Source organism: Daphnia magna, linkage group LG2 (genome assembly GCF_020631705.1).
Source record: "Daphnia magna isolate NIES linkage group LG2, ASM2063170v1.1, whole genome shotgun sequence".
NCBI classification, from domain to species: domain Eukaryota; kingdom Metazoa; phylum Arthropoda; class Branchiopoda; order Diplostraca; family Daphniidae; genus Daphnia; species Daphnia magna.
Window position 1 is genome coordinate 5,469,329 of NC_059183.1, and position 26,251 is coordinate 5,495,579.

General features: G+C 42.4%; 5 protein-coding genes and 1 long non-coding RNA gene across 10 annotated transcripts; 5 read left to right on the forward strand and 1 right to left on the reverse strand.

The window, feature by feature from the left end:
- Nucleotides 1–9,518: 9,518 nt before the first annotated feature.
- Nucleotides 9,519–11,924, forward strand: LOC116915634 (collagen alpha-1(III) chain). Its single transcript, XM_045170351.1, has 4 exons — nt 9,519–9,653; nt 10,002–10,074; nt 10,190–11,216; nt 11,279–11,924. Exons 2-4 carry the CDS (start codon nt 10,063–10,065, stop codon nt 11,752–11,754), a joined length of 1,515 nt encoding a protein of 504 aa, XP_045026286.1. The 5' UTR covers nt 9,519–9,653; nt 10,002–10,062; the 3' UTR covers nt 11,755–11,924.
- LOC123470259 lies at nt 11,787–13,131 on the reverse strand. 3 transcript variants are annotated; one of them, XR_006643882.1, is made up of 3 exons: nt 12,872–13,108; nt 12,412–12,799; nt 11,787–12,349 (listed from the first exon to the last, which is right to left on the reverse strand). It is a non-coding gene; the product is annotated as an uncharacterized LOC123470259 (long non-coding RNA). The 3 variants fall into 3 exon arrangements; XR_006643883.1 differs by having other exon boundaries at nt 11,787–12,519; nt 12,590–12,799; nt 12,872–13,097; XR_006643881.1 differs by having other exon boundaries at nt 11,787–12,799; nt 12,872–13,131.
- Nucleotides 13,132–13,845: 714 nt separating this feature from the next.
- Nucleotides 13,846–14,486, forward strand: LOC116933854. Its single transcript, XM_032941536.2, has 2 exons — nt 13,846–13,999; nt 14,073–14,486. Exons 1-2 carry the CDS (start codon nt 13,895–13,897, stop codon nt 14,421–14,423), a joined length of 456 nt encoding a protein of 151 aa, XP_032797427.2. The 5' UTR covers nt 13,846–13,894; the 3' UTR covers nt 14,424–14,486.
- A 1,431-nt stretch (nt 14,487–15,917) lies between these two features.
- On the forward strand, nt 15,918–18,166 carry LOC116933853 (collagen alpha-1(X) chain). The gene is made up of 4 exons (XM_045170352.1): nt 15,918–16,010; nt 16,362–16,428; nt 16,510–17,515; nt 17,580–18,166. The coding sequence occupies exons 2-4, from the start codon at nt 16,417–16,419 to the stop codon at nt 17,996–17,998; spliced, it is 1,437 nt and encodes a 478-aa protein (XP_045026287.1). The 5' UTR covers nt 15,918–16,010; nt 16,362–16,416; the 3' UTR covers nt 17,999–18,166.
- A 1,764-nt stretch (nt 18,167–19,930) lies between these two features.
- LOC116915621 (collagen alpha-1(X) chain) lies at nt 19,931–22,185 on the forward strand. Its single transcript, XM_045170353.1, has 4 exons — nt 19,931–20,024; nt 20,385–20,451; nt 20,526–21,531; nt 21,596–22,185. Exons 2-4 carry the CDS (start codon nt 20,440–20,442, stop codon nt 22,012–22,014), a joined length of 1,437 nt encoding a protein of 478 aa, XP_045026288.1. The 5' UTR covers nt 19,931–20,024; nt 20,385–20,439; the 3' UTR covers nt 22,015–22,185.
- A 1,167-nt stretch (nt 22,186–23,352) lies between these two features.
- LOC123466466 (collagen alpha-1(I) chain-like) lies at nt 23,353–26,083 on the forward strand. Of its 3 annotated transcripts, none has more exons than XM_045170342.1 (4): nt 23,353–23,503; nt 23,709–23,833; nt 23,902–24,901; nt 24,963–26,083. In XM_045170342.1, the coding sequence occupies exons 2-4, from the start codon at nt 23,822–23,824 to the stop codon at nt 25,853–25,855; spliced, it is 1,905 nt and encodes a 634-aa protein (XP_045026277.1). In that variant the 5' UTR covers nt 23,353–23,503; nt 23,709–23,821; the 3' UTR covers nt 25,856–26,083. The 3 variants fall into 3 exon arrangements, with proteins under 3 accessions (XP_045026277.1, XP_045026279.1, XP_045026278.1); XM_045170344.1 differs by having other exon boundaries at nt 23,454–23,503; nt 23,741–23,833; XM_045170343.1 differs by lacking the exon at nt 23,353–23,503 and adding an exon at nt 23,508–23,647.
- Nucleotides 26,084–26,251: the final 168 nt, after the last annotated feature.

The window sequence follows — 26,251 nt, forward strand, 5'->3', positions numbered from 1 at the left end:
TGTCGCAACGATTGAAACGATTATCCGAAAAATTCATTTTTTTTTTTACTGGGTTAGGGCGTTACATTCTTGACCTATTATCGATTTGTGTTGTTATATTTCTTTTCTATACGCTCTTGTTTCGTTTGGCGTGATGCGCTTTTTATCTTCCGTCACGCCCGAGGAAGCGTTAGAGAAGCTAATGACGTTTGAAGTATAAAAACAGAGAAAGGCCCAACATTGGAGGCGTCTATAATGTACTGGACTTAATATAGCGAGCAAAAAAGAAAGAATGAAAACATTCCTTACATCACCAAATGTTGCTGATATGTTACATGCACTTCAAGTTGCGTTAAGGTTGGCCGTTTACCGGGAAAAAAACTCGGATCGTCTGGCTCGTTTTTTTTTGCGCTCGTGAGTGAGAACTTTCGTACTTAAAGGACACACACCTTTAGGGCTGTTCTCCAACTTTTTGTTTTGTTCGCACACGGGCCATTGTTGTCTGAATTCTACGCGTTTTTTTCCGCTTATCAAACCAGATTTCTTTCGCAAACGTCGACATTTTTAGCAATCTGTCGCTGGCGTAGTTTTTAACTTGTCATAGTCCAAGCAACAAAATAATTGTGTTTTCTGTAACAAAAAGTCGAGAAAATCCAGCTTCTAAACAATAAACGTTATAGAAAGCTGGCCTCTGCACTAACCTATTCCCCCAGGAATATTTCAACTCTTTCTATATGAATATAAAATTACATTTTCGAGGAATTGCGCTCGACCGTAGTGTATAATTAATCAAATAACAGCCGAATCCAGACATCTTTTTGTTCTTCCTGGATATATACATATAGAAGAAATACAGAACATCCTTGCAGACATATGGGTATAAACGTATATAGGAATGTGAGATTACACGCTTTTGACTGCCTACCTCATTGCGGTGTCTGCGGTGTTTGCGGTATGCCGTTAAAATTAAATTCTTAACTTTGCGGCTATTGATACGCTCTAATTATTGATCCTCTAAATTCCAACTGCCTTTTCATGAATCGGTAAACGCTATTGTGACATTACACGTTTTTCCCATCACTAATAAGTTTTATTTAAAGCGTTGTATAGTATACGACGGTGGCATTAGATTTCAAATACGGTATAAGTTAACGTATATAGTTCGCCTAAGGTATATATCTTTAGCCGCCAAAGGCATAAATAAGTTTGTCGGATTACGCATGAAATTTCGATTACATTCAAAACTGATGTGACCTACACTAGAAACGTATTCATGAATATATTAGAAAGCTATATCTTGATGCAATCTTCACGTTTTAGCACTCGATATCTTATTTTCCATCGAAAAGCCACACTCTGTTTACAAGCCAGTTCAATATTCAAAACATGCTGGTGGAACTACAGTAGGAAAACAACGATATACAATAAAGACGACTATATACTATATAAGAGACAATAGCTTCCTGCTGGCTCTCGTGATGCAGCAGTGATTATGAATAGATTATAACTTTTGAAATTAACTTGAAGGGACTGAAACTAGTGAGGGAAATTCTAGACAGTTAAACTATATACCTTTAGTAACATAAACCTCGTCAACGTGTCTACTAGTTGAAGCGTGGGTTTGTCAAGTAAGGTCAGGGTATGTGACAAAGAATATAAGATTTGTCAACTGGCAAGGTAATAGACGATTGTTTTGAGCTTACAAAAAACGGATGAAGGGCAAACAGGTCATGGTTCAAAATAGGTCATGAAAAATACACAGTTGAAGAAGGGGGATTTTTCAGTGAGATAAAAGAAATGTACCTTCCACCAGAGAGGTTAAAGTAATAAAGTGGAAACCAGGTTAAAGTGAAAGGTACCATTTGGGGCTGATTACCTGTCCGCTGTTCCAGTAGGCATGTAAAACAATCAATCCTGATGTCGCAGCGTCTGGACTCTCGAAGTTTCATTTTTTCCCCTAATGTTCGCTTGTTATTTCTAAGAAGCGTGATTGGTACACTACATATAATAACTTATTATATTTGGGTTGAAACATGTGTGCAATAAACGCTGAAGGCCAACTTGTACAAAGCGTCAATTGCTTCGGTCATCGACCAGCACGTCGCTAGAGCCAAATTATCAATTTTCTGGTTAAATGACGCTCTTATTCGTAGACAACGCGGATGAATAGGGCACAATTGAAACTGTATTTCTCCGTTTTGTTTAGTAAGAAAACTTGTCCGAAAGTAGTACAGTGGCCTTGATGTGCTAACAGAATAACAAAACGTTCGACCCCACTGAAAAGAGCCGGATATTTTACTTGTAAATAAAACAAATTTATTTTTTAAATCACCGTGGACTAATGGCGTTAAATCAAACATGTTCTTATTTGTCGATAGATTCAACGCTATACAGTCTCCAGCAAAAGTTATCCCTTTAAAAGTACCTACTTTCGGTCTTAGTATACAGGGTTTTCCCCTTCTTTTATTTCATGTGAAAGAATGCATAGCAGATGGGGCGTGCAAAATTCAGGTACCTTAAGTTTACAGGTATAAAATAGCCGCAAGCTCTACTGGTGTACAAGCTTTCACTTGAAATTATTTGTATGAAAAAAAAACGAGAAGAAAAAAACTTGTTTTTTCCTTTCTAATACTTTTCCAGAAATACTGTGGGGTGTTTATTTCTCCTTATTTAGTTTGAAAATGAAGTTAGAGCTTGACTGTATATGGTCCTAAAGTCGCTTATTATGGCAAAGAGTATTGGTGTTGATATTGTGATTATTCCTCGTCTGAAAAGCTAACCAAACATTGTAAACAGTGAATTTCATTTCACATAAAATGCTCTAGATTCTGAGAAAGATGATGATTCATTTCATTATTTTAGCGGTAAAATGTTCAATTGGAAAGCAATTGACTACAACACCACAACAGATTGTGGTTTAGCTAAATTAATATCATAACAAACTTAATGACTTTTCGCCGAATCCCTACAAACGATATAGCCCTTAAAAAAAACTGTCTGTTTGCAAACAAACCCAAAGTGCACCTGTATCGAGAGAAAGTCACCTAGGAAAAGAAAGGTAGGCTTACTTTAGGGGATTTTACTGGAAGACCTTGAAAATGAAGTCTTTCGGCGATCTACAATTTCCATAGTTTTAAAATAGTTGGCCTTCACTATGCCTCCCAACACTACCATCAAACGAAAGAATGAAACAAAGAAGCTCTTCAAACCACCTTCACGTCCTGGCAAACCGTAACCGCAATGTTGACAGCCTTATTTGTTAATTACAGGTTGGTTTATTTTGTTTGTGTTGCAATTCTATTAAGCAATTTTCAATTCAAATGTAGCCTAAATATGCCCACTTATAACAGCCTAGCTGAACTAAAAGTCGTAATACTCAGCCAAGTCTGATCAACTTACCTTTATGTTTCTCAAATAAACAACAAAAGGTTTGATATAAAACACCAGTCACGTTAACCCTTGCTTGAGAAATAAACTTGTCATCACCTTGGGACGCGGGAATGTTACATTCGTGACAACTGATCTGGAATTCTAACTTTCTTTATATTCGAGTCAACCTCTTTTTAAAAATCCTGGCTCGTTAAATACCATCGGTCTTAATTCCTTCGCGTTTTTCATTGGGCCTTTCCGCGCTGTGTACGTGAGCCTTGATGTTTGTAATACATTTTCTTCTTTAATTTGTTCTTTTTTAACATTTCGGTTTTTGTCAAATAACATTTTTAGATTCTAGCCTATTTATTACGAACATCCAACATGATAGGTGTTAACAAGCGAAACGTCCGCGACTTCAATGACATCATGCGTGATTCTCTTAAAGCTTCGTCATCAGACTAATCGGCAAGTGTGACCATCGTGAGTCTACCGAGCGTGCTCACCGTAATCGTAGTTTTTGGGTCGAAAGAAGTGAAAGTGTTAGAACGTCCTTTATAGAAGACAAGTGACTCTCGCTTGACTACATCACGCTTGACTGAACAGCCCAGAATTTCTTTTATTGCTGCTCCCGTTGTTGACTAACGAAAGTACACCTTCTTTTTGCAGATTCATGTATAGCTAATATGTATGTTTTTTTGTTACGGTTGTTGTTCCATAACGTCTCATTTAGCATACATGGCTTCTTAAAAAGCAACTAGGCAAAATACTATGTCATAAAACAGCAGGTTGTTACGCACACCATCGATCATATACGTGAGCCTGGAAAGCGTTCGTTTTCAAGTATTTCTTGTTGTTCTACTCCAGATGACTATTTTGGTCGTCTGTATATAAAGTTCCATATTCGTCTGTTTTGCGTGAAGCGATTATTCTGTTTCGGTCTGAAAAATAATGCAACAATGTTTTCTTTGCACGATATACAGACGACAGCTTGATGAGCACTCGTGCAGATTAAACTGTGACATTTTCGTTTGGGAACGCACCCGTTAAAGTTGTACCGCCAACGTGTTGGACACATGCCCGTGAGCGATGAAAGCCCTTTCTGAATAAAATATCAAGTTGTAAGATGTAAACATAGTACGGTGTGGGAATGAGAAAGGTCACTTTTCTTTCTATATAGCGCTAACTGGATTTTTAAAAAACCCATTTTAATTATGGAGAAAGTTAGCAGAATTTAACATTAAAATTCTTTCGAGCGACCACCACTAACACCAAGCTAACCGTGCTGTCCCTCTGGCAACCTGCAAAGCACGCAGGTCAAAAAAAAAAAAGAAGAAAAAAAAAGGAATACACATAAATATTTATGGGGAGAAAGCTAGCGAATTTCAATGGGAAAATACCTTACTTGCAAAAAGTCTGCACGCTTCGCTAGACGGAAGAAAGAATTAAAAAATGGCCTGTTTTGCGACGCGATGAAAAGCTTTTCAAGTGAAAGAGCTTGACGTCCTTCGGTAATTGTGCGTCTATATCCCTATAGTTATCTTTGCTTTTCAGCTTTCACTTTCCACGCTTGCACGATGAAACGGAACGGAAGCAAGAAGGACAAATAGAATGAACGTTATTTGGATGCATTTAACTATACACCTCATGTACCTTTTTTCTCTTTTTAAAAATACACATGAAAATTTTGTAGAAAAATGATTCGTTTATTATTCGTGCCAGCATTTTTATGGTGTCGTATCACTAATAGAAAAATAACACGGTGGAATACTTTCGCTTTAACTTGATAGCTCTCTGTGAATGTAATCTGATCCCGAGCCCACCAGCTTTTTTCCTTTTTCTTGAATTCTTTTATGAACACTCACGATAGGGAAATGAACGAACGTGCCAGCTGTGTGGAGAAAGAAACGATATTTACAAGCGTAAGCACTCGGAAAAAATGTTTGATGTGTCCATCTCATCTGACGGATGGTTATCACGCTTGCCGTGAAAGCCATTCCATTATCATACAAACGTACACGTATATACCGCCCGAAGACCATAAAAAGGGAACAGGAAAGGTCAGGTAGTTATACACGAATAATGTACGCTACAGTTGCATCAAGCAGAAAAGAGTACATGTGTGTTGTAATGGCATTTTATGAATTGAACGGACTTGCGTGAATAGATGCGGTTGGCCAATTTAACAACACGAGGGAAACCCCCAACAAGAAAGAACAAACACATGGAATATAAGCTAAATAAACGCATTTACGAGATAAATATAATTTTTTTTTAATAGATAAGAAATCTCCAGTGAAGCAGCAAAGCCTTAACCCTGAGCCGTAAGCTTTCACTTTCTTTGTGAACGAGGATAATCTTAAGATGGAAGAACCATCAGAATATATAAACAAAAGATGGGCGAGTCTTTTCAAGCGTTGAAATCAAGTATTAAAAAACCAGTATGGCGACTATAAGTATTCTTCTATATTGTGGTCGACCTTGTTATTTTCGTCTTTCATTTTTTATTTATTTTTTTCCTAACTTGAAGTCGGTTTTTAAGTTTGTTTCATAAGTTGTTTGTCAAGTACGAAGTCACGTTTTCCTCAACATGATTGTGAATGCCGAAAAGAGCCAGTTGTTGTCATATACGCACACTCATGACAAAATCATAAAATAATCCACTTACAATCACTTTCGTTTGAGAAATTACGTAACCATGATATGATTCATTCATAAATTTTGCGAAGTACTCTTTACATCTATCAAACCGAACGATCTCGGAAAAGATCACTGGCCTGAAAGTTCGACGAAATTCGTGATTACCAAATCGATTTCTTTCACTCTTTGTTCACGAATTGGAGAACATCAACATTCGCCGAGTGGTGAGCGCATTGGTGGAAGAAAGACGAGGACTACTTTCTTTGTCGGAAACCCGACATGTTAATTTTTTTAAAAATAAAATTATATTTGCGATTTTTCTTGCGGATGCCCATTGCTTCCAAAAATAGGCATCCGCAAAAGTCCCTTTTTACTTGCATCGCGCGTCCTCCTTTGTAAATCAATTCCGCATATATTTGCAATCGTCCTCCTTTGTTTAAGCCAAGTCCGCAGCATACATTTAGCTCTCAGTTATCCTTTTTTTTTTTTTTGTTGTGAGCAAGTGTTAACGCTCATCTAATCGAGCGCATTATAAAATGGAGTAAAACTGTACATAGACATAATACTTTCACCCCTTGCAGCCAGGAAACGGCCCTGGAAAGTGATGAAACCCTGCGGAGAAAAAAATCCTCCTCGTCCGTCATGGTAAATTCGTGCACCCTTTCACTTTTTACTGATATGCAGACGCTGTTGCTAACCTCTGCGGCCATTCAATGAACAAGGATGTTGCTTGCTTCAATTAGAAAGCTTTCTTTGCTCCGGGAGAGACAATGAGAGCATCGAACGGCTGGTTCACTATCTCCGCCTTGGGCGTCTTCCGGCTCTTGCTCACTGTAATCACGCAGGATATCATGTAGGTTCGCAGACGAAGTAAATGGTTAAAAGAATATACAACGTTGGCACCGATTCAACTGGAGAAAATGAAGGCAAACAAGTCGTATTATTTCCTGAATTTTTGTGTATACGCGAGAAATGGAACACACGAGGCTTCGCCAACGGGTCTATTCCATTTCGACATTGTTTGGCAACATCGTTCTCTCGTTTTGCACGTCAAGAATGTCTGCTGTGGGCTCACGGTTTTGTATGGTAAAAAAAAAAAATTGGGCATGGGACCAAAATCTGAAGATTTGCTCATCGATAGCTCTTGACCATTCCTCGAAGGTGCGTGCAATCCCGGACTATTGTGTCCGCTCATGGCCCACCGTTTTTTCTGACCATATTGTTATTTTCCAGCAAGTACAGTCATATCGTGATTGAACTTAACGACAGCTCGTATATCGATTAAAATAAAAAAAAATTTACACCGGCAATATATATATAGACTTCCCTAAACACACACGAAACAAGCGTGAGGGTTGCTGGAATCTGAAATCTTTACCTGTTTACCTGCATTAAATAAAAACGGTTATAATATCGTTCATATCATGATTTAAGATTGGGACGCAAAAAATAGTACACGCAGCTTTGGCTTTCTATAACTTTCATTTGTAGTTGGTCATTGGAGAACTGCTACCAAACGTGGAAGACAAATAACTGTTCCACCTTTTGTTTTCTTGTTCGTTCCTTTCGTTGCCATGTTCCACAAAGAGAAATGGAAATAATAATCGGTCATGTGAGTCCTATTGAAATGGAGTAACACACAGCAGTTTGTTGGGAACGAAACAATCCCAAACTTGAGTCTATTTGACGTTTAATGGATGAAGATGGAATAACGGATCAACGTTCCATAGTCCCGGCTTGCGGCCAAAAAGATTTCTAAACCCTGAAGCGGAGAAAGAGTGTTCTTTCGTAGCACCGATATACAACAACGACAACAACAAAAAAGAAACAATAAGAATATCTGGCCGATAATCAAAAGATAACCATCAACGCTCAAAACCGCTGACACCCATACTTCTTATATTCTCATTTTTGTTCTTCAGTTCTCGCCATCGGGCAAAAGCGAATCGAATGCATACATGTAAAAAGTAGGTCTCATACCAACGCGCTCCCGCATGTTTTATTTTGTTGTTTTTCCACCGCATTTTCCACTTCATTTGTTTTCTTTGGTCCATCAAATGGATGGAGTGAGAGTATATACCCCATCTGCTTAAAGCTCACGCACTTTCTCGTCCAGATGAGTCCAACTTGGCCGCGTCCTCGTTTTCGTTCAAACCAGCAATCCATCGTTTCTCTTCATTTTCTCTCTCTCTCTCTCTGTCCTTCCTTGTGTATTTCATTTTTTTTTTTTGTGTTTTGGGGTGGAGTGACCTACAAACTTTGAGAGTTGAACATCGTCCGAAATTGTAAAACACGCGTTCAACTAGAATCCGTTTCCTTATACAATTTTTTTGGCAAGATTGAAAGGAGACAAACAAGTGGTTAGAGTTGCTTATTAAGGTATTAAGGTTAACGATTGGCGACGCAACTATTACCAATCGAAATCTAGTGTGATTTACGTAGATATTTCTTGATGCGTGACCTACACTGGGTCCGTGACTCTCCTCAGATCCGCATTTCTGTTTTTCGAAAATTGAAAACACGAACCTGATTTCTAAAAGAGGCGCCCTAGCCTTTTGCTCACACGTGGACAATGTGCCACGCATGAAATGTGGAATGCCCATGTGAATGGCATCAAGTCGCCCATGCGAATTAGGCCCAGCTATCGACATCGTTCACTTTTCCGGTAAACCGGTATACTCTTCTTCAACGCGTGTTGAGCGTGTCTCTGCCAAGAGAAATGCACAACGATATTTGAAAAAAAAAATAAATAAACACGGCGTGCCGGATGGCATTCTGAAACGCAACCTACGCTGTCCGACTGATTTTCAAATGCGAAAATGAAAACTGTGACGGTGGGATTTGAATTTCCGTTTCCGTCCGCTCAGAAATAACCCACATTATCAAATATCGTGATGATGATACATTCCGAAATAAGGTAGAAGGAAAGGAGGACGACGAACATGTATGGGTTTCACTTTTAATATTATTCAGGTGTCAGTGAATTTATTCACACAATAAGGAGTGAAAGGAAGGTAATATAGATGAGTGATGGCCATGCAGATGGGCAAAAAAAAAAAGGTACTTCTTCAGCAAACCCAACTGTGAAGTGTATCAGGTGTCGAAGGAGAAGAAAGAGACAGAAATAAGAATTGTATTTTCCCCGCAAAAGAGAAGATGACATTTTTCTGGGAAAAGGAGAGTTTTGAACGAGCCATCCTCGTATGCATGGGATGGACAAACTGGGTCACTTGGCCTCCTCGGGCTCCTCCGTCTTCTATCACAGCCGGCAATATGAAGAGCAGCAAAGAAGAAGCGCCTTTTTTTTTTTTTTTTGAGACGATCTTCACTTCTCCCCGCCCTTTTTTCTGCTACGGTGGAGCTTTCCCTTTTACGCCAAGCATTCTATACCATGGTGGAGAAGGTTTTGTTGAATGTCCTAGCCGACTGGCACTTCCCACTGTCTGCCGGCCAATCGGACTTCTTCGTAGCCAGCACTGTATATCGCCTATTTCATACAGTTTTCCAATGCTTTCTTCAAAAACACAAAAACTAGCCCTCCCATCCTTTCTATCCTGTTTCCACCTACACCCAGCGACTTGACTGACTATTTAAAGGCCCTACTCTCACATTTCAAGTCAGTGTCTTGCCGACAACAGTTTAGGAAACAGCAAGCCTAAGAAGAGGTAAGATTCACTTTGATGTCAATTTCATTGTGAATTCTCGTAGTGAAAAACGTTGACTACGACAAGCCATCAGTTTCGATAAATCTTTGAGTCCATTTTCTAAACGGCTCAATCGATTTGAGCTTCAATTCCGTTTTCAATCTTGAATCGTTTTGGACAATAAAAACAAGAAGCAAAAGCGATGAACACAGCAATAACAGCTGCGTTGTTCTTTCAAATATGATTTTGTATTTGTTTTTATTGTCCAATATCGGTTGTTCTAAAATTTCCGTTGACTTCTTTCACACTAACTCTATTAGCGGAAACATTGCTGATTGAATTATTATTTTTTCAAAAATTGAATTGTAGAACCTTGTCGAGCAAATCGACTCAAACGACGCAAAAGGTTGCTAATTCCAGACAAACAGCCATGAGGGCTTTGGTAAGTAACAATCATTATTTTCGTAAAATACTGCTATTGAAGCAGGCGGATCAAACAGAAGCCAAACAAGCCAATCGCAACGTAAATGTAATACAACTCTCTCACAACGTGACAGGCTATCGTTCCACTTTTGGTTGCCACCGTTTTGGCGGCGCCACAATACGGGCAACCACCAGCAGCAGGTGAGACTGTCTCCATCACCAAGGAACAGTGGGCCTCTCTGAACCCATATGGATCTGCTTCTTCTTATCCGGCTGCCGAACGCCCGCAGATTGAAGAAATCCAAAAGCAATGGGAACGTTTCTATGAATACCTTCCATGGTTGAGAGGACCTGCTGGCCCACCAGGCCCACCAGGAGCTCCAGGATCCGATGGATCGTCTGGTGGTGGTGGTGGCTACGGCAGTTCTAGCTACGCTCAACCTCAGGTCATTCCAGGCCCACCAGGCCCACCTGGTCCACCAGGACCCCCTGGATACAAGGGAGATGCTGGTGCTCCAGGAACCCCTGGCTACGCAGGAGGACCCGGACCACAAGGACCAGCTGGAAAGCCCGGAGCACCAGGCTACCCCGGAGAAAAGGGAGCACCAGGCTACAACGGCGCACCCGGAGCTCCTGGTAAACCAGGTTACAACGGCGAAAAGGGAGCTCCTGGTTACAATGGCGCACCTGGTCTACCCGGTGGTCCCGGTCTCCCTGGCAAAGACGGATACAATGGAGCTCCAGGACCTGCTGGACCTAAAGGTGAAGCTGGCCCACCAGGCTACACTATCCCATCCAAGATCCCCGGCCCTCCCGGCCCACCTGGCTACCCTGGTAAAGACGGTGCTCCAGGCTACCCTGGCGGTCCTGGCCCTGTTGGTCCCGTTGGCCCTGCTGGACTTCAAGGACCTCCTGGCAAACCTGGTACAAATGGCTACCCTGGTGGACCCGGACCTAAAGGTGACGCTGGAACACCTGGCTACGCTGGAGCCCCTGGCAAGGACGGATATCCTGGTGCACCTAGCAAGATTCCTGGTCCTCCTGGACCCCTCGGACCTGCTGGCCCCCCTGGCTACAATGGCGCTCCTGGCAAAGATGGTCTCCCCGGCGGCCCTGGTTATCCAGGCAAAGACGGCAAACCCGGAGCTCCTGGATACACTGGTACATTTGAAGCTATACTTAAGTTCTTTTCAATTATTAACTGATTTTTTTATATTTTACAGGTGCACCAGGTCAACCAGGGAAACCCGGTAAAGATGGTCTCCCCGGCCCAGCTGGAACTCCTGGATACCCTGGCGGCCCAGGCCCCGTTGGACCTCAAGGTAAACCCGGCGCTCCTGGATACCCTGGTGGCCCAGGACCTGTTGGACCCGTAGGCCCACTTGGCCCAGTTGGACCTCAAGGTAAACCCGGTGCTCCTGGTTACCCTGGTGGCCCAGGACCAGTTGGACCTCTTGGACCTGTTGGCCCAGTAGGACCCCAAGGAAAGCCAGGTACTCCTGGTTATCCAGGACCTGCCGGACCTGCTGGACCAGCTGGTTCTCCCGGACAGAGCTACGAAGCTCCGGCTCAGGTTTACCAACCACCAGCCCCAGTCTATCAGCAACCAGCGCCCGTTTACCAAGCGCCCGCTCCGGTCTACCAGACCCCATCCATTTCTCAGCCCACTTACGACCCCCCCGCACCTAGCTACGGTTAAGAAATCACCCCCCATCATTCGCTGAGAAAAGTTTATTCAAAAGTTTTATTACCTCTTTGACTCATATTTCATTCCCAATTCACTTTAAGAAGTCTTGGTTGCAACCTCTATTTGAATATTGGCTACCGCCGTGATTTCGTACAAGGTGTAAATAAATCATAATAATAATACGAATGGTGTTTTATTTCTTTCGCAACAAAGTACGTGGTCTTATCTTAAGAAGAATCGGCCGATCATCAACAGGGCTGAGCCTCTTGTATTTGACTCACGGAGTTTTTTCCCACGAGAAATCTAAGATTACGTAAACACTAGGCAATAAAGATATACTGTATACACGTACAACAATCAGAAATTAGAAAGTTGGCTTTTTTTTTCTAGCGTGAGATGTCGATAGCATGCAGAGTACTCAGGTGTTTTCCCATTAAAATATGGATGCTTCACTTTCACTGTAATCAAGAGAAATCCTCTTGATTCACACAACGGGGTTAGATGCGGCGATATCACGAACTATGGGGTTAATTGAAGACATCGTGGAAATGAATTCCTAACCAACGATTTGTAGGCCAGCTTGTGAGATCCGTGTTAACTTATGTCTCTATATACGATAAAAGGAAATATTAGAAAGCAGCCAACTTGCCTTACTTTTGTCGAAACAACATTGCCTTGTTTTCCTGGTTGACCGAGCAAAGTCCGCAACCGCACGGCGTGATGAATACCACATGTATATTCAGCGTGACACTGCCCCCGTTTGAAATCCGCTACCCTCTGATGCGAAAAAACCCGACAATTTGTATTGATAACACGAGACAACAAAGGTATGTCAAGAGATAACTACATATACTGTCGAATTATAATTTTCGTCATGTCCCACGTATAGGCAATTTGAATTTGGAAATGTTTTAGGGCGTCATTTGAACTCCTTTCTGATTTCTGACGTTTGATGGAGTTCTAGGATTGACGTAGAAAATGTTCTTTAATTAAAGTTTCTGTTACTGCCCAAAGGAAACATGGCTGATTGGTATCCAGCAACAACCGATGTTCTATACTAGAAGGTTGTACAAAATTAAGTGAGTTGATGTAAGTTCAAATCTGTGAAAACTGGTTCTAGTTGTAATACCATATTGGATGACGTGTGTATTAATTGACATCACAAAAATCGAGACAACATTCCGCACCGTTAGCTTTCTGTGAACTAGCACACAATAGTTTAAGATGTCCATATCTGTTTAGACAAGTTAATAGAAAATAGAGAAAAGAATTTCACTTCGTCAGACGAGACACACGGCTGCTGGATGAGAGTATTACATAAACTTTCACTTTTTCATCACTCACGACACACAGCTGAGCAACGAAAGTGTCACATGATACTTGCGCCGTTGTTATCTTCGATGACTCGGCTAAGAGAGAAATTGCCTTGACCAGCGGAATTTCATGGCGCATCGTCTAAAGGTGCGAAAAAACCACCAGACTCTCAATGTCTCACCTGTTTAAGCAAATTTGATTAGAGGCGTGCGCATACCGCAAACCAGAACGGCCAAATTAAGGAAACCCACAGCTAAATCGTTTAATCACGTCAGCCGAAATATTAGACAATTAAACAAATTCTGCCACTCTCTGCTCCCTTTTTTTTTTGGAGATATTTTGAAATAGTGTAGCCAGCGATGCCAACCTTCTTTTGCGTGCATCAATTTCCATGCCCATCTTATTATTCCTGGTGTAATTTTAGTTCCTTTCACATCTTCAAGGCCGAACAGTAAGTTGTTTAAAGAAGGGCAGGTCTGCAAATTTCATCGAAGAGCGATAACAATAAAAAATAAAATGCTGCGCTCAGTTATTAATGCTGCTGGCCATTGTCACCTTAACTTCAGGGCACCAAAATACAAGAGCACATGAAGGCGGATGACTGTAGGATTCCATGTAGTCATTAAAATGAGATCCAACCTTGACCGCAAGCATTGTTGTTAAAAAGACAAAGAAAGTGCAGAATAGAATTCGTTTAGAACGAAAAGGACGATCGGTGCTATCTGCGTACTACATGGAAAACGACCGCGCCCTGTGTACTGAAGGTCTTCCAGCACGCAGAGCTCTGCATTTCGTTAATTGAACCATTGTTTCATGTAAGGTAGTTCCCGGAAGCTGAATGAAGGTATATTCGTATATAAAAGCCTCGTTCGGCAAGCTCGGCAATGTTACTCCGAGTTTAGCTCTTCTCTCAACATCACTCGTTGTGCACAACATGAAAATCGTAAGTCTACGTCAAACGTTGATGTGAAACTATCCAAAAAATTATCAAAAATCTAATTTCTTATTTTTAACAGCTGATAGTTTTGGCATTTTGCGTGGCCGTCATTAGTGCTGGGACTCCTTATTTGAGCGCTTTCACTCACGCGGTCAGAGTCCCAAGTCGGGACAGTGCTGTTATCAGATCTGATCGCTTAGGTGGAAATTTTGCCTACTCCACCATTGAAGGGCATGCTTACGTTGCCGTGGCACCAATCTTGCAACATACTGCGACACCGACGGACGCTATGGCCGCTCCGATGATTTCCAACAACGACCCCACGTCTGCATATGCTTTGGAATCGGCAACGCTACCCAAAGAGCACAGGGGTCTGCCTCTCAGTTTTCGTGCTACTCCTCTTATTGCTAACCGGCATAGTAAATATTAGTGAGTTTAAAATCTGGTTCAATTGTTGCTACTAAAATCGTAATAAAAACAAATATTAAATGAATTTTACGTCCTGTTTTTTTTAAACACATTAATTATTTAATTTTATCGAATTTTGTATCTTTCCACAAGACATAGGCTACTATAGAGTATAGTTAAAGTTAATTTCGCATGCTGTTAAATCGAGGTATTTCATCTGGTGTTTTATGATGCAATTTTGTGTGTGGGCCAAAAACCACTTTGAATTCGAATAACTCAAACACTATTTTTATGATCACCGTTTAATTTCAAATCTAAATCGCGTATATTTGTTGCTATGTCTAGGATCCTGAATTTAAAAAAAAAGAAAAAGTCGGGCTGATTTTTTAAGCCCGACTTATTTACACAAAAAATGTCGGGCTTAAAATGTTGACTTGAAAGTCGATGAAATTCACCTATTATCAAAATTAATCAAAATTAAACACTGATTGCGAATAAAATATTAGTTTTTGCCTTAACTACGTAGTTTTTGAATAAAATGCATTTAAAGTGGTTTTAGCACAACCTATTTAAAAGGCATGTGGCATTTATAGTCCAATTCATTGCAATGCAAACAGAGATGGATTCACTTTTATGCAATGCATTGTTCAACAAGTCTTTTTCGACCAAAAGTAAAGATTTGGGTTTTGTTTTATACTGCTTTTAAATCTCACATGATGGTATCTGTTTCCATACAGTAGATTCATTTTTTTTTCTGAAAAAGGGAACGTGGGAATGATTAAATGGAAACCCAAGCTTTGTGCTGTTTGTGTCCGCGAAAAGATTGCTTTGGCCTGCAAGCCCATTTTGAAAGTACTCTGCACTTTTCAACATGTGTCGCTGTGGTGCCAATTGACTTTCTTCTCGTAACGTTTAGTGCACTCTACTATCCAGCGATAAAATTCCATGCTACGTAGAGATGACAAGCTTGGACCCAATACGCTTTTTTGGTAACGCTCTCCCGATTTCTAGGTTAAATTGAAACAACTTAAATAATGAATTTACGTCGTTAAACACGTACTGATGCAGAATACAACAATATGTCATTTTATTTGCTAATTGACATGAGGATTGTGGTGCAAAAATACGCCATGATTTTTGAAAATGAGTTTTTGAAATTTGAATTGAAGAAAGGATTTCGGAAGTTCATAAATTTATAGCAGTGGCATCAAAGATAGCGCAAATGTCGTCCAATTTTAAGATGATGTCGTTGACGTCGAAGAAATCTAGTCAATCTTATAATGTTCCAAGTTGGACGAAGGTAGACTAACAAGAAAAACAGCAATGTCTTTCTCTTTTTCTCCCCAAAGGCAAAAGGGAAGTTTCCCTTTTACGTGAATATTCCAGCGTGAAGAGGCTCTTTTCGCCCGGTTGGTCTAACACGAAAAAAACTAACCAATCCAGCGCTTTGTAGCAGATACCACATCTACGTCATTTCGACAAGCCACCTACGATCTCTGTTTTCAACTACGTGTGCTACTCTTCTGAGCCCTATTTAAAGAACACGCTTTCTTGTTCAAAGTCAGTGTTGAGCTGAAGCCTCCTCGGGAAAGAGCAATTCCAGAAAGAGGTAAGAATTTATCAGCCCTTAAATATCGGAATGGTGGGGAAAAATGTCTTGAAGCAAGAAAAACAAAATTGATTTTCCACTTCCTACATTAGTAAACTTTAAAGTTGAAAATATGGTTGAAAAGAGTCAACATTTTTTAAATGTAGCTTACCGCTCAAGAACTTTTCATTTATTTTATCGTGCAGACGTCCGTCGCAAATTGTTTTGAACGCTATCAATGTGAAAAGAATGGTGAGCACATTTGTTACGTTAAACATTTGTCACGAGAGAGTATGTAAAGACCTAGTGGACGTGCCATTTAAATGCAATTAACTTTCCATTTTAAAAGCTAAATGTTTTTTCCGTATATAGGATACAGTAACCACGTTTCATTCAACATCTCGACGAGCCTAACAAAAAACTAGCCATGAGGGCATTGGTTAGTATCCAAATTTTATTGACCTTTTCTTGAAGGGACCACCATTTACTAAACTGTTGGATTTCTTTTGATATCTAACAGGTATTCATTTCACTCTTGTTGGCAACCGTATTGGCTGCACCCCAATACGGACAACCTCCAGCAGCCGGAGAAACTGTTTCCATTACCAAGGATCAGTGGTCTTCACTTAACCCCTACGGAACAGGAGCAACTTATGACATTCAGAAGCAATGGGAAAATTTCTATGAATACCTTCCTTGGCTGAAGGGACCTCCTGGACCACCAGGGCCACCAGGTGCACCTGGGTCTTCTGGATCTTCTGGATCTTCCGGTGGTGGCTACGGAGCTAGTTCTTCTTACACACAACCTCAAGTCATTCCTGGCCCACCAGGTCCTCCGGGACCTCCAGGGCCTGCTGGATACAAGGGAGATGCTGGTCTTCCAGGAACTCCGGGCTATCCTGGCGGACCTGGGCCACAAGGACCCCCAGGAAAACCAGGAACACCAGGCTACCCTGGAGAAAAGGGAGCACCAGGCTACAACGGCGCCCCCGGAGCTCCTGGTAAACCAGGCTATAACGGAGAGAAGGGAACACCTGGCTACAATGGTGCACCTGGTCTTCCTGGTGGGCCAGGCCTGCCTGGTAAAGATGGTTATTCTGGAGCTCCAGGACCTGCTGGCCCTAAAGGTGAAGCCGGTCCACCAGGATACACCATCCCATCCAAGATTCCTGGTCCTCCTGGAACACCTGGATACCCTGGCAAAGATGGAGCTCCAGGTTATCCTGGTGGTCCTGGCCCTGTTGGCCCTGTTGGCCCTGCTGGACTACAAGGGCCTCCTGGTAAACCTGGTACAAATGGCTATCCTGGTGGACCTGGACCTAAAGGTGACGCTGGAACACCTGGCTACGCTGGAGCACCTGGTAAGGACGGATATCCTGGTGCACCGAGCAAGATCCCTGGCCCTCCTGGATCCCAAGGACCTGCTGGCCCTCCTGGTTACAATGGCGCCCCAGGAAAAGATGGTCTTCCCGGCGGACCTGGTTATCCAGGCAAAGACGGACTTCCCGGCGCTCCTGGATACACCGGTACATTTGAGAGTCTAAAGCTCGTTACATTTCAGCATCTAATGGAAGTTTCACAATGCTTTAGGAGCCCCCGGTCTACCCGGAAAACCAGGCAAAGATGGATATGCTGGCCCAGCAGGTACTCCTGGTTTTCCCGGCGGCCCAGGCCCTGTTGGACCTCAGGGTAAACCCGGAGCTCCTGGATACCCTGGTGGCCCAGGACCTGTTGGACCCGTAGGTCCACTTGGCCCAGTTGGACCTCAAGGCAAACCAGGAAGCCCTGGCTACCCTGGTGGTCCAGGACCAGTTGGCCCTCTTGGCCCTGTCGGCCCTCTTGGCCCTCAAGGTAAGCCAGGCTCTCCCGGTTACCCAGGACCCGCTGGCCCGGCTGGCCCGGCTGGTTCCCCTGGACAGTCCTATGAAGCACCAGCCTATCAGCCTCCTGCTTACACCCCAACAGTATCTCAACAAACATACGATCCCCCAGCACCAAGCTATGGTTAGTTATATCTTACTTCGCTCTAAGCTAACAAGAAAAATAATATAAAAACAAATTCTATGCTTGGATTAAATAATTCTGATCAATTTATGTAGTCCGCATTGATTTGTATATCATACTATGTTGGTGTCACGTGTTCTCGATTTGTAAATAAACTATAGCGTAAAAAGAAATAGTCCGTTTTCGTACTATGAAAGAAATTTAAAACGAAATCAAAGCAATCGAACTAAGGGACAAAGAAAAAAAAGGGATCTGCTAAAGCAGTAAGGTTGTACACAAAACAATATAAATTCTGTCGGTACATCTACCAAGAACAGTTCATTGGATTTGGAAAAAAAAAAAAAAAAAAAAAAAAAAAAAAAAAAAAAAAAAGAATTTTTTTTAATTAAAAAAAAAAAAAAAAAAAAAATTTTTTTTTTTTTTTTTTATAAAAAAAATTTTTTTTTATTTAAAAAAAAAAAAAAAAAAAAAAAAAAAAAAAAAAAACAAAATTAAATAAAAGGATTCCCCCCCTCCCAAAAAAAAATTGGGGGGGGGTGGAATTTTTTTTTTTTTTTTTAAAAATTTTTTTTTTTTTTTTTTTTTTTAAAAAAAAAAAAAAAAAAAAAAAAAAAAAAAAATTTTTTTTTTTTTTTTTTTTTTTTTTTTTTTTTAAATTTAAAAAAATTTATTAAAAAAAAAAATTTTTTTTTTTTTAAATTTAAAAAAAAAAAATTATTTTAAAAAAAAAAAAAAAAAAAAAAAAAAAAAAAAGAATGTTTGTTTCATCTTTAAGTCAAATTTGAGACTTTGGTGCTACAGTAATGAGCCCAGCAGCAAACTAGTGACTCTTAAGCAAACCTTTGTCATCCGACACCATTTAAAGGAATTTTGGAACGAAAATCGAGACAAGAAAAGAGTGCTATGGACAACCCTTTTGATAATAGCACCAAATGCAAAGAGGTGAGATTGACCTGAAAGCCTCATTCTCAACAAGTCAAAAATTTTAAAATGTGTCGCTGTGTGTGCCGAATGACTTTCTTCCCATAATTCCTTGTGAACTCTTTGATCCGGTGCTTTAGTTCCACCACTAGATATTACAAGCTTTGACTTGTTGCGATTTGGAATGGCACTCGTCATTTCAAGATTTAAAAAAAGACCAAAACTTAGATATTGATTTTGCGTTGTTGTACAGGTAAACCCGCACACGTCCGTCAAATGTCGCATTTTTATAAAGCAAGATTTCAGACTAGTTTCTCTTTTTTGTCAATAAAAGCAAGGTTTTTGGTAGGAAGTTGATACATTTAAATCAATCAGACCACGTATATTATTAAGCAGAAAGCGAATAACAGCGTATAGGAAGTGGAATTAAACTGCTCTTTGGTGTGCCTCATATATACCCCTCGACTTGTATGGTCTTTGGAGAGGTGAGGCGACGAAGTCAAACGAGCTGTAAATATTCAGTTTGAGAATCGATTATGTCAGCCGCAATATGCACAAGAATTTATTATTTCTGGAAATATATAAAGACGTGGCCTGACTTAATTTTTGTGTCTACAATGTCAAAGGTTCCTCAAAAGAATTCAACAGCCAATACATTTTTTCCCCTTGAATCATCGTCGTCTTTGTCAATTTGTACTTGACCCCATTGAAATACAATAAATTGGCGCCTTCGTTTTCTAAGTTTTAACTTTGTAGCAATTAAAGTATAATAATCTATTTGATCTTAGAATGTTTCAACTTGGATGAAGGTAAAAAAAGAAAACCAGCAATGTCTTTCACTTTTTCTCCCCAAAGGCAAAGAGACGTTTCCCTTTTAGGTGAATATTCCAGCGTGAAAACCTTTCGTTCGTCCGGCTGGTCCAATGAAATACCAGCCAATCCGACGCCTTGTAGCAGGTACCACTTTTACGTCATTTAGAAAAGCCACCTACGATCTCAGTTTTCAACTACATGGGCTACTCTTCTGTCCACTATTTAAAGAACACGCTTTCTTGTTCAAAGTCAGTGTGGAGCTGAAGCCTCATCAGGAAAGAGCAATTCCAGAAAGAGGTAAGAGTTTATCGGAAAGCAGTTAGTAACGGACTGATGGAGAAAAATGTTCTTGAGCACCAAAAAGAAACTCATTTTACATTTCCTACATTAACAACATTCAAAGTTTAAAATGGAAGCCCAAATTAAACCATTTTTGAATATTGTATAGCGCTAAATCCATTTCGTTTTCGTTGATCTCTTTTATACAGACATCCTCCGTCAAATTGTTTTGAACGATATAAATATGAAAAAATGGTGAGCATGTTTGTTTAGTTTGACGGTTGTTTCATGAAACTCCGTTAAGCTTCCACAAACGTGTCCTTGCTGTAATGCATTTCACTTTTTACTTTAAAACCTAAATATGTTTTCGTTATATAGGACCCAGTACACACGTTTTAATCAACATCTCGACGTACATAACAAAAAACTAGCTATGAGGGCATTGGTAAGTAGTCGAATTGGTTGAGCCTTCTTTGGCACTGTTTACTAAATTGGTGAATTTCATTTAATATCTAACAGGTATTCATTTCCCTCTTGTTGGCAACCGTATTGGCTGCACCCCAATACGGACAACCTCCAGCAGCCGGAGAAACTGTTTCCATTACCAAGGATCAGTGGTCTTCACTTAACCCCTACGGAACAGGAGCAACTTATGACATTCAGAAGCAATGGGAAAATTTCTATGAATACCTTCCTTGGCTGAAGGGACCTCCTGGACCACCAGGGCCACCAGGTGCACCTGGGTCTTCTGGATCTTCTGGATCTTCCGGTGGTGGCTACGGAGCTAGTTCTTCTTACACACAACCTCAAGTCATTCCTGGCCCACCAGGTCCTCCGGGACCTCCAGGGCCTGCTGGATACAAGGGAGATGCTGGTCTTCCAGGAACTCCGGGCTATCCTGGCGGACCTGGGCCACAAGGACCCCCAGGAAAACCAGGAACACCAGGCTACCCTGGAGAAAAGGGAGCACCAGGCTACAACGGCGCCCCCGGAGCTCCTGGTAAACCAGGCTATAACGGAGAGAAGGGAACACCTGGCTACAATGGTGCACCTGGTCTTCCTGGTGGGCCAGGCCTGCCTGGTAAAGATGGTTATTCTGGTGCTCCAGGACCTGCTGGCCCTAAAGGTGAAGCCGGTCCACCAGGATACACCATCCCATCCAAGATTCCTGGTCCTCCTGGAACACCTGGATACCCTGGCAAAGATGGAGCTCCAGGTTATCCTGGTGGTCCTGGCCCTGTTGGCCCTGTTGGCCCTGCTGGACTACAAGGACCTCCTGGTAAACCTGGTACAAATGGCTATCCTGGTGGACCTGGACCTAAAGGGGACGCTGGAACACCTGGCTACGCTGGAGCACCTGGTAAGGACGGATATCCTGGTGCACCTAGCAAGATCCCTGGCCCTCCTGGATCCCAAGGACCTGCTGGACCTCCTGGTTACAATGGCGCCCCAGGAAAAGATGGTCTTCCAGGCGGAACTGGTTATCCAGGCAAAGACGGACTTCCCGGCGCTTCTGGATACACAGGTACTTTTGAGAGTCTAAAGCTCGTTACATTTCAGCATCTAATGGAAGTTTCATAATGCTTTAGGAGCCCCCGGTCTACCCGGAAAACCAGGCAAAGATGGATATGCTGGCCCAGCAGGAACTCCTGGTTATCCCGGTGGCCCAGGCCCTGTTGGACCTCAGGGTAAACCCGGAGCTCCTGGATACCCTGGTGGCCCAGGACCTGTTGGACCCGTAGGTCTACTTGGCCCAGTTGGACCTCAAGGCAAACCTGGAAGCCCTGGCTACCCTGGTGGTCCAGGACCAGTTGGCCCTCTTGGCCCTGTTGGCCCTCAAGGTAAGCCAGGTTCTCCCGGTTACCCAGGACCCGCTGGCCCGACTGGCCCGGCTGGCCCGGCTGGTTCCCCCGGACAGTCCTATGAAGCACCAGCCTATCAGCCTCCTGCTTACACGCCAACAGTATCTCAACAGACATATGATCCCCCAGCACCAAGTTATGGTTAAATGTCCTACCTCGTTTTTTCCTAGATACAGTGTTAAAAAATGTTATCTTTAAATACGATGCTTGGATTTATAACTTTAATTCAATGACGACATGTGCATTTACCTTATATATCATGATATGTTGGTGTCACGTTTTCTCCATTTGTAAATAAACCAAACCGCAAAAAGGAATTGTTTGTTTTCGTGTACTTGAAGCGAAATGTTAATTGTAACTAAGCTCCTATCTTCCGGCTTACTGAACCTCCACAACTATGTAGAAAGTGCTACTAGTTTTGCCTATGATTTGTTTCTACAAGTCGAAGAGATCAAAGCATGGAAGATCCAAATGAGAATTTCAGAATAGCGTAAGATTTTCGAATTCCCGAAACCCAATTGCTCCAGAAAACATTTAGCTGATGATGGGAATGCCACCCTCTCCGCATCCCGAATCTCATTGCAATTTGCAATTAATTTTTAAGATTTCAAATTTGAAAGTTATGCAGCTGTCTTAATGGAAAGTAAACACAAAATATTTTTTTTTGCGGATGAGAAATTCACTATAGAACCGGTTCTAGTGATATAAATCAAAGATGTCCCATATTAAGAGCAGAAAAGTAGCACAATTGCCGTAAATGTACAATTCACTGCAACCCATCTACTTTCTATTTCGTCAATCCTTTCATCTTGGGAGGGGCAATGTAAGTAAGGACAAATTGGTTGCTCTAGGGGAATCATATGGAGTTGCAAAATGTCGACAGGTCAGTTTCTTAAGTGATATTGTGAATAGTCCATGTTGTGTAAATGGTAATGGAGGCCAGCACAATAAAGGTTATGCAATCAAATATTTAACTTTGGTAAAACGAAACAAAATTCTGACCATCAAATTTATACAGTTGATTTTCGGATAAAGTTATTACTGGACGTTGGATTCATGTTTGTTTGAATTAAGTGCATGTGCACTTAACATAAGGATTTGCTTTGTAAACGTCGTTTTCGTTTAAGGCATTCGACGAAGAAAAAATTGAGGCAATAGACTTTTATGGTATGAGTATGGTTATAAATGGTATCTTGAAATGTTATGCACAATAAACAAAATATGGGCAAAGGGGCACGGCTATGTTACGCCAATCTACTCCAAATACTCAATATAGAAAGAATAAGTAACCTGTTTTGCAGCACGTAGATCAAAGTTTACTTTCTTTCGCGTCCACGCATTCTACCTTCCAGGACTTTCACTCTTATTACCAGATGATCAGGCAAAAAAAAATGCGACCTGTAGAGGCGGGATCCCTTTCATTTGGCCGTGTTTATTGCTAGCCAATGGAAGAGCACATTGTTTGAAAAGGGTGTGATTGAGGGTCTTAAACAGTAACGAATTTTATTCGAATCAAGAGCAACGTCTTACGCCAAAGAGACTTTCCTTTTGCTCTATAATCTCCCCTTCTTCGATATTTAAAGGCTCTGCTCTCTCTGTCTTAGTCAGTGTTGAGCCCGAGATCAATTGACTAAGGTAATTTTTCATTTTAATGGAAGAATACAGATATATACGTAACTAGATCACTGTCCATCTTGAAAGTAGACTATATTTTAGTGCTACAAATTGATTTGTCATTAATGTATTCACATCTTGGGACAAGATTCGATACAGCTTAAGGTCTTAAAATCAGTGGTTGAATCATTTTTGTAATCTCAGATGTTTTTCTTTTTCAATTTAGGTCTCATTTGTCTACATTGATTCGATTAATAGGTTATTCGCCGAGCTTTCGAACGTAGCAATCGGTAGCGTTTGTCGTCCTCGGCTACCGTAGTAGCACATCCGAGCACAGCAATGCGTTTTTTGGTATGTTGAGATTGGTGTGTTGTCACAAAAATACTTACCTAGTAATTCATTTCTATTTGGGCATATAGATCTTATTGCCACTCTTGGTGGCTGCAGTTTATGCCGCACCGCAATATCGTCAACAACAAGATTCGATCACCAGGGAGCAATGGGCCACCTTGAACCCGTACGGAACTCCAAAGGGGTACCCTGCTGAAGAATATTCAACGATTGAAGAGTTGGAAAGGCAATGGGCACGTTTTTATGACTACCTTCCCTGGCTTAAGGGACCTGCTGGACCAGTTGGACCACAGGGACCTCCAGGTCCACCTGGAGCTGTATCGTATGGATCCAGCGACTATGCCCAACCAAAGGCTATTCCTGGCCCTCCTGGAGCACCTGGCGTGCCAGGACCAGCTGGGGCTAAAGGAGACACTGGAGCTCCTGGAGCTCCCGGTTACACTGGTGCACCTGGACCACAAGGTTCAGCTGGAAAACCTGGATCAGCTGGCTATCCCGGAGAAAAGGGAACACCAGGATACAATGGAGGTCCTGGAGCTCCTGGTAAATCAGGAGCTAAAGGTGAAAGGGGAGACTCTGGTTACAATGGCGCAGATGGACTTCCTGGTGCTCCAGGAGCTCCTGGAAAAGATGGCTATCCCGGAGCTCCTGGGCCCGCTGGTCCTAAGGGTGAAGCTGGCCCACCAGGCTACGCACTTCCATCCAAAATCCCTGGTCCACCCGGCCCACCTGGCTACCCTGGCAAAGATGGAGCTTCAGGCTATCCTGGTGGCCCCGGACCCGCAGGCCCAGTTGGACCAGCTGGTTTGGAAGGACCTGCTGGCAAACCTGGCGCGAATGGCTATCCTGGTGGTCCTGGTCCTAAAGGCGAAGCCGGAGCTAATGGCGCCCCAGGTGCTCCCGGCAAAGATGGATATCCCGGAGCAAACAGTAAAGTGCCCGGCCCTCCTGGACCTCAAGGACCTGCTGGCCGCCCTGGTTACAACGGTGCTCCAGGCAAAGATGGTCTGCCTGGCGCTCCTGGTGCCCCTGGTAAAGACGGACTTCCCGGCACTCCTTCATACACAGGTAGCTTGCAATTTGATTTTTCCTGATCACCTGGACAAAAATGTAATGCAACATCTTTCAGCTGGCCCACCTGGAGAACAGGGAAGACCAGGCAAAGATGGATATGCTGGCCCAGCAGGAACTCCTGGTTATCCGGGTGGCCCAGGCCCCGTCGGACCGGAAGGTAAACGTGGCGCTCCTGGATACCCTGGTGCTCCAGGATCAGCTGGTGCTGTAGGCCCTGTAGGTCCAGCTGGACCCCAAGGTAAAGTAGGAGCTCCAGGCTATCCTGGCGGTCCAGGGCCAGCTGGACCCGTTGGGCCACAAGGCCTACAAGGTAAACCCGGTGCTCCTGGCTACCAGGGACCTCAAGGGCCTCAAGGACCCATTGGTGCTTCTGGAAAGAGTTACGAAGCCCCCCAGCCTGAGTACAAAACGCCTCCTGTTTATGAAGCCCCATCTTCCGTTTACACAACTGTTGCCCCAGTCTACAAAACACTTGCCCCAGTTTACGAAATCACGACCCCAGTCTACGTAGCCCCAGTCTACGAAGCCCCTACTCCAGTCTATGAAGCCCCTGCCCCAGTCTATGAAGCTCCTGCCCCAGTCTATGAAGCTCCTTCCCAAGTCTATGAAGCTCCTGCCCCAGTCTACGAAGCCCCTGTCCCAGTCTATGAAGCCCCTGCCCCAGTCTATGAAGCTCCTGCCCCAGTCTACGAAGCCCCTGCCCCAGTCTACGAAGCCCCTGCCCCAGCCTACCAGCCCCCTGCTCCGGTCTACCAGCCCCCTGCTCCGGTCTACCAGCCCCCTGCTCTGGTCTACAAGCCTCGTGCCCCCGTTTACAAAGCACCTGCAGTTGAGTATGAACCTCTTCCTCCCGTGTACAAAGTTTCCGTACCAGTGACTGAGGCACCGGCCCCAGTGTACGAAAAGCGAGTCCTGTTCTCTAGACCAGGAATCAGTCATCGCTATTAGATCTACTGTCGTTTTAGAAGACATTTTTCTTTTAAAACTGGTTTGTTGGTTATGTTCATTATTTAATTACAGTTCTTTGTCCACTTTTTCTCATTCCTAATTAATTGCCAAAGCCATATGCGCAAGTCTGTCCGGATTCCCTGAACAATGAAAGTAACCTTGGTCCATAAAGAATTTATATGCGAGTGCGAATGTATGGTGAAGGACAAATACATATTCTATATTTTAGAATCTACCTTATTATTTATTCGCCTAAATTCTTACTGCAATTTCCCTGTGACGTTTTCACGAGAAATGTTGACGAAAACTACTCTTACGTAACTAAACTCTATTTGTCCCCTAGGTCTTTTGCGGCGTAAAGCACTATCGTCCAACATCGTATGCTATCTTACATTG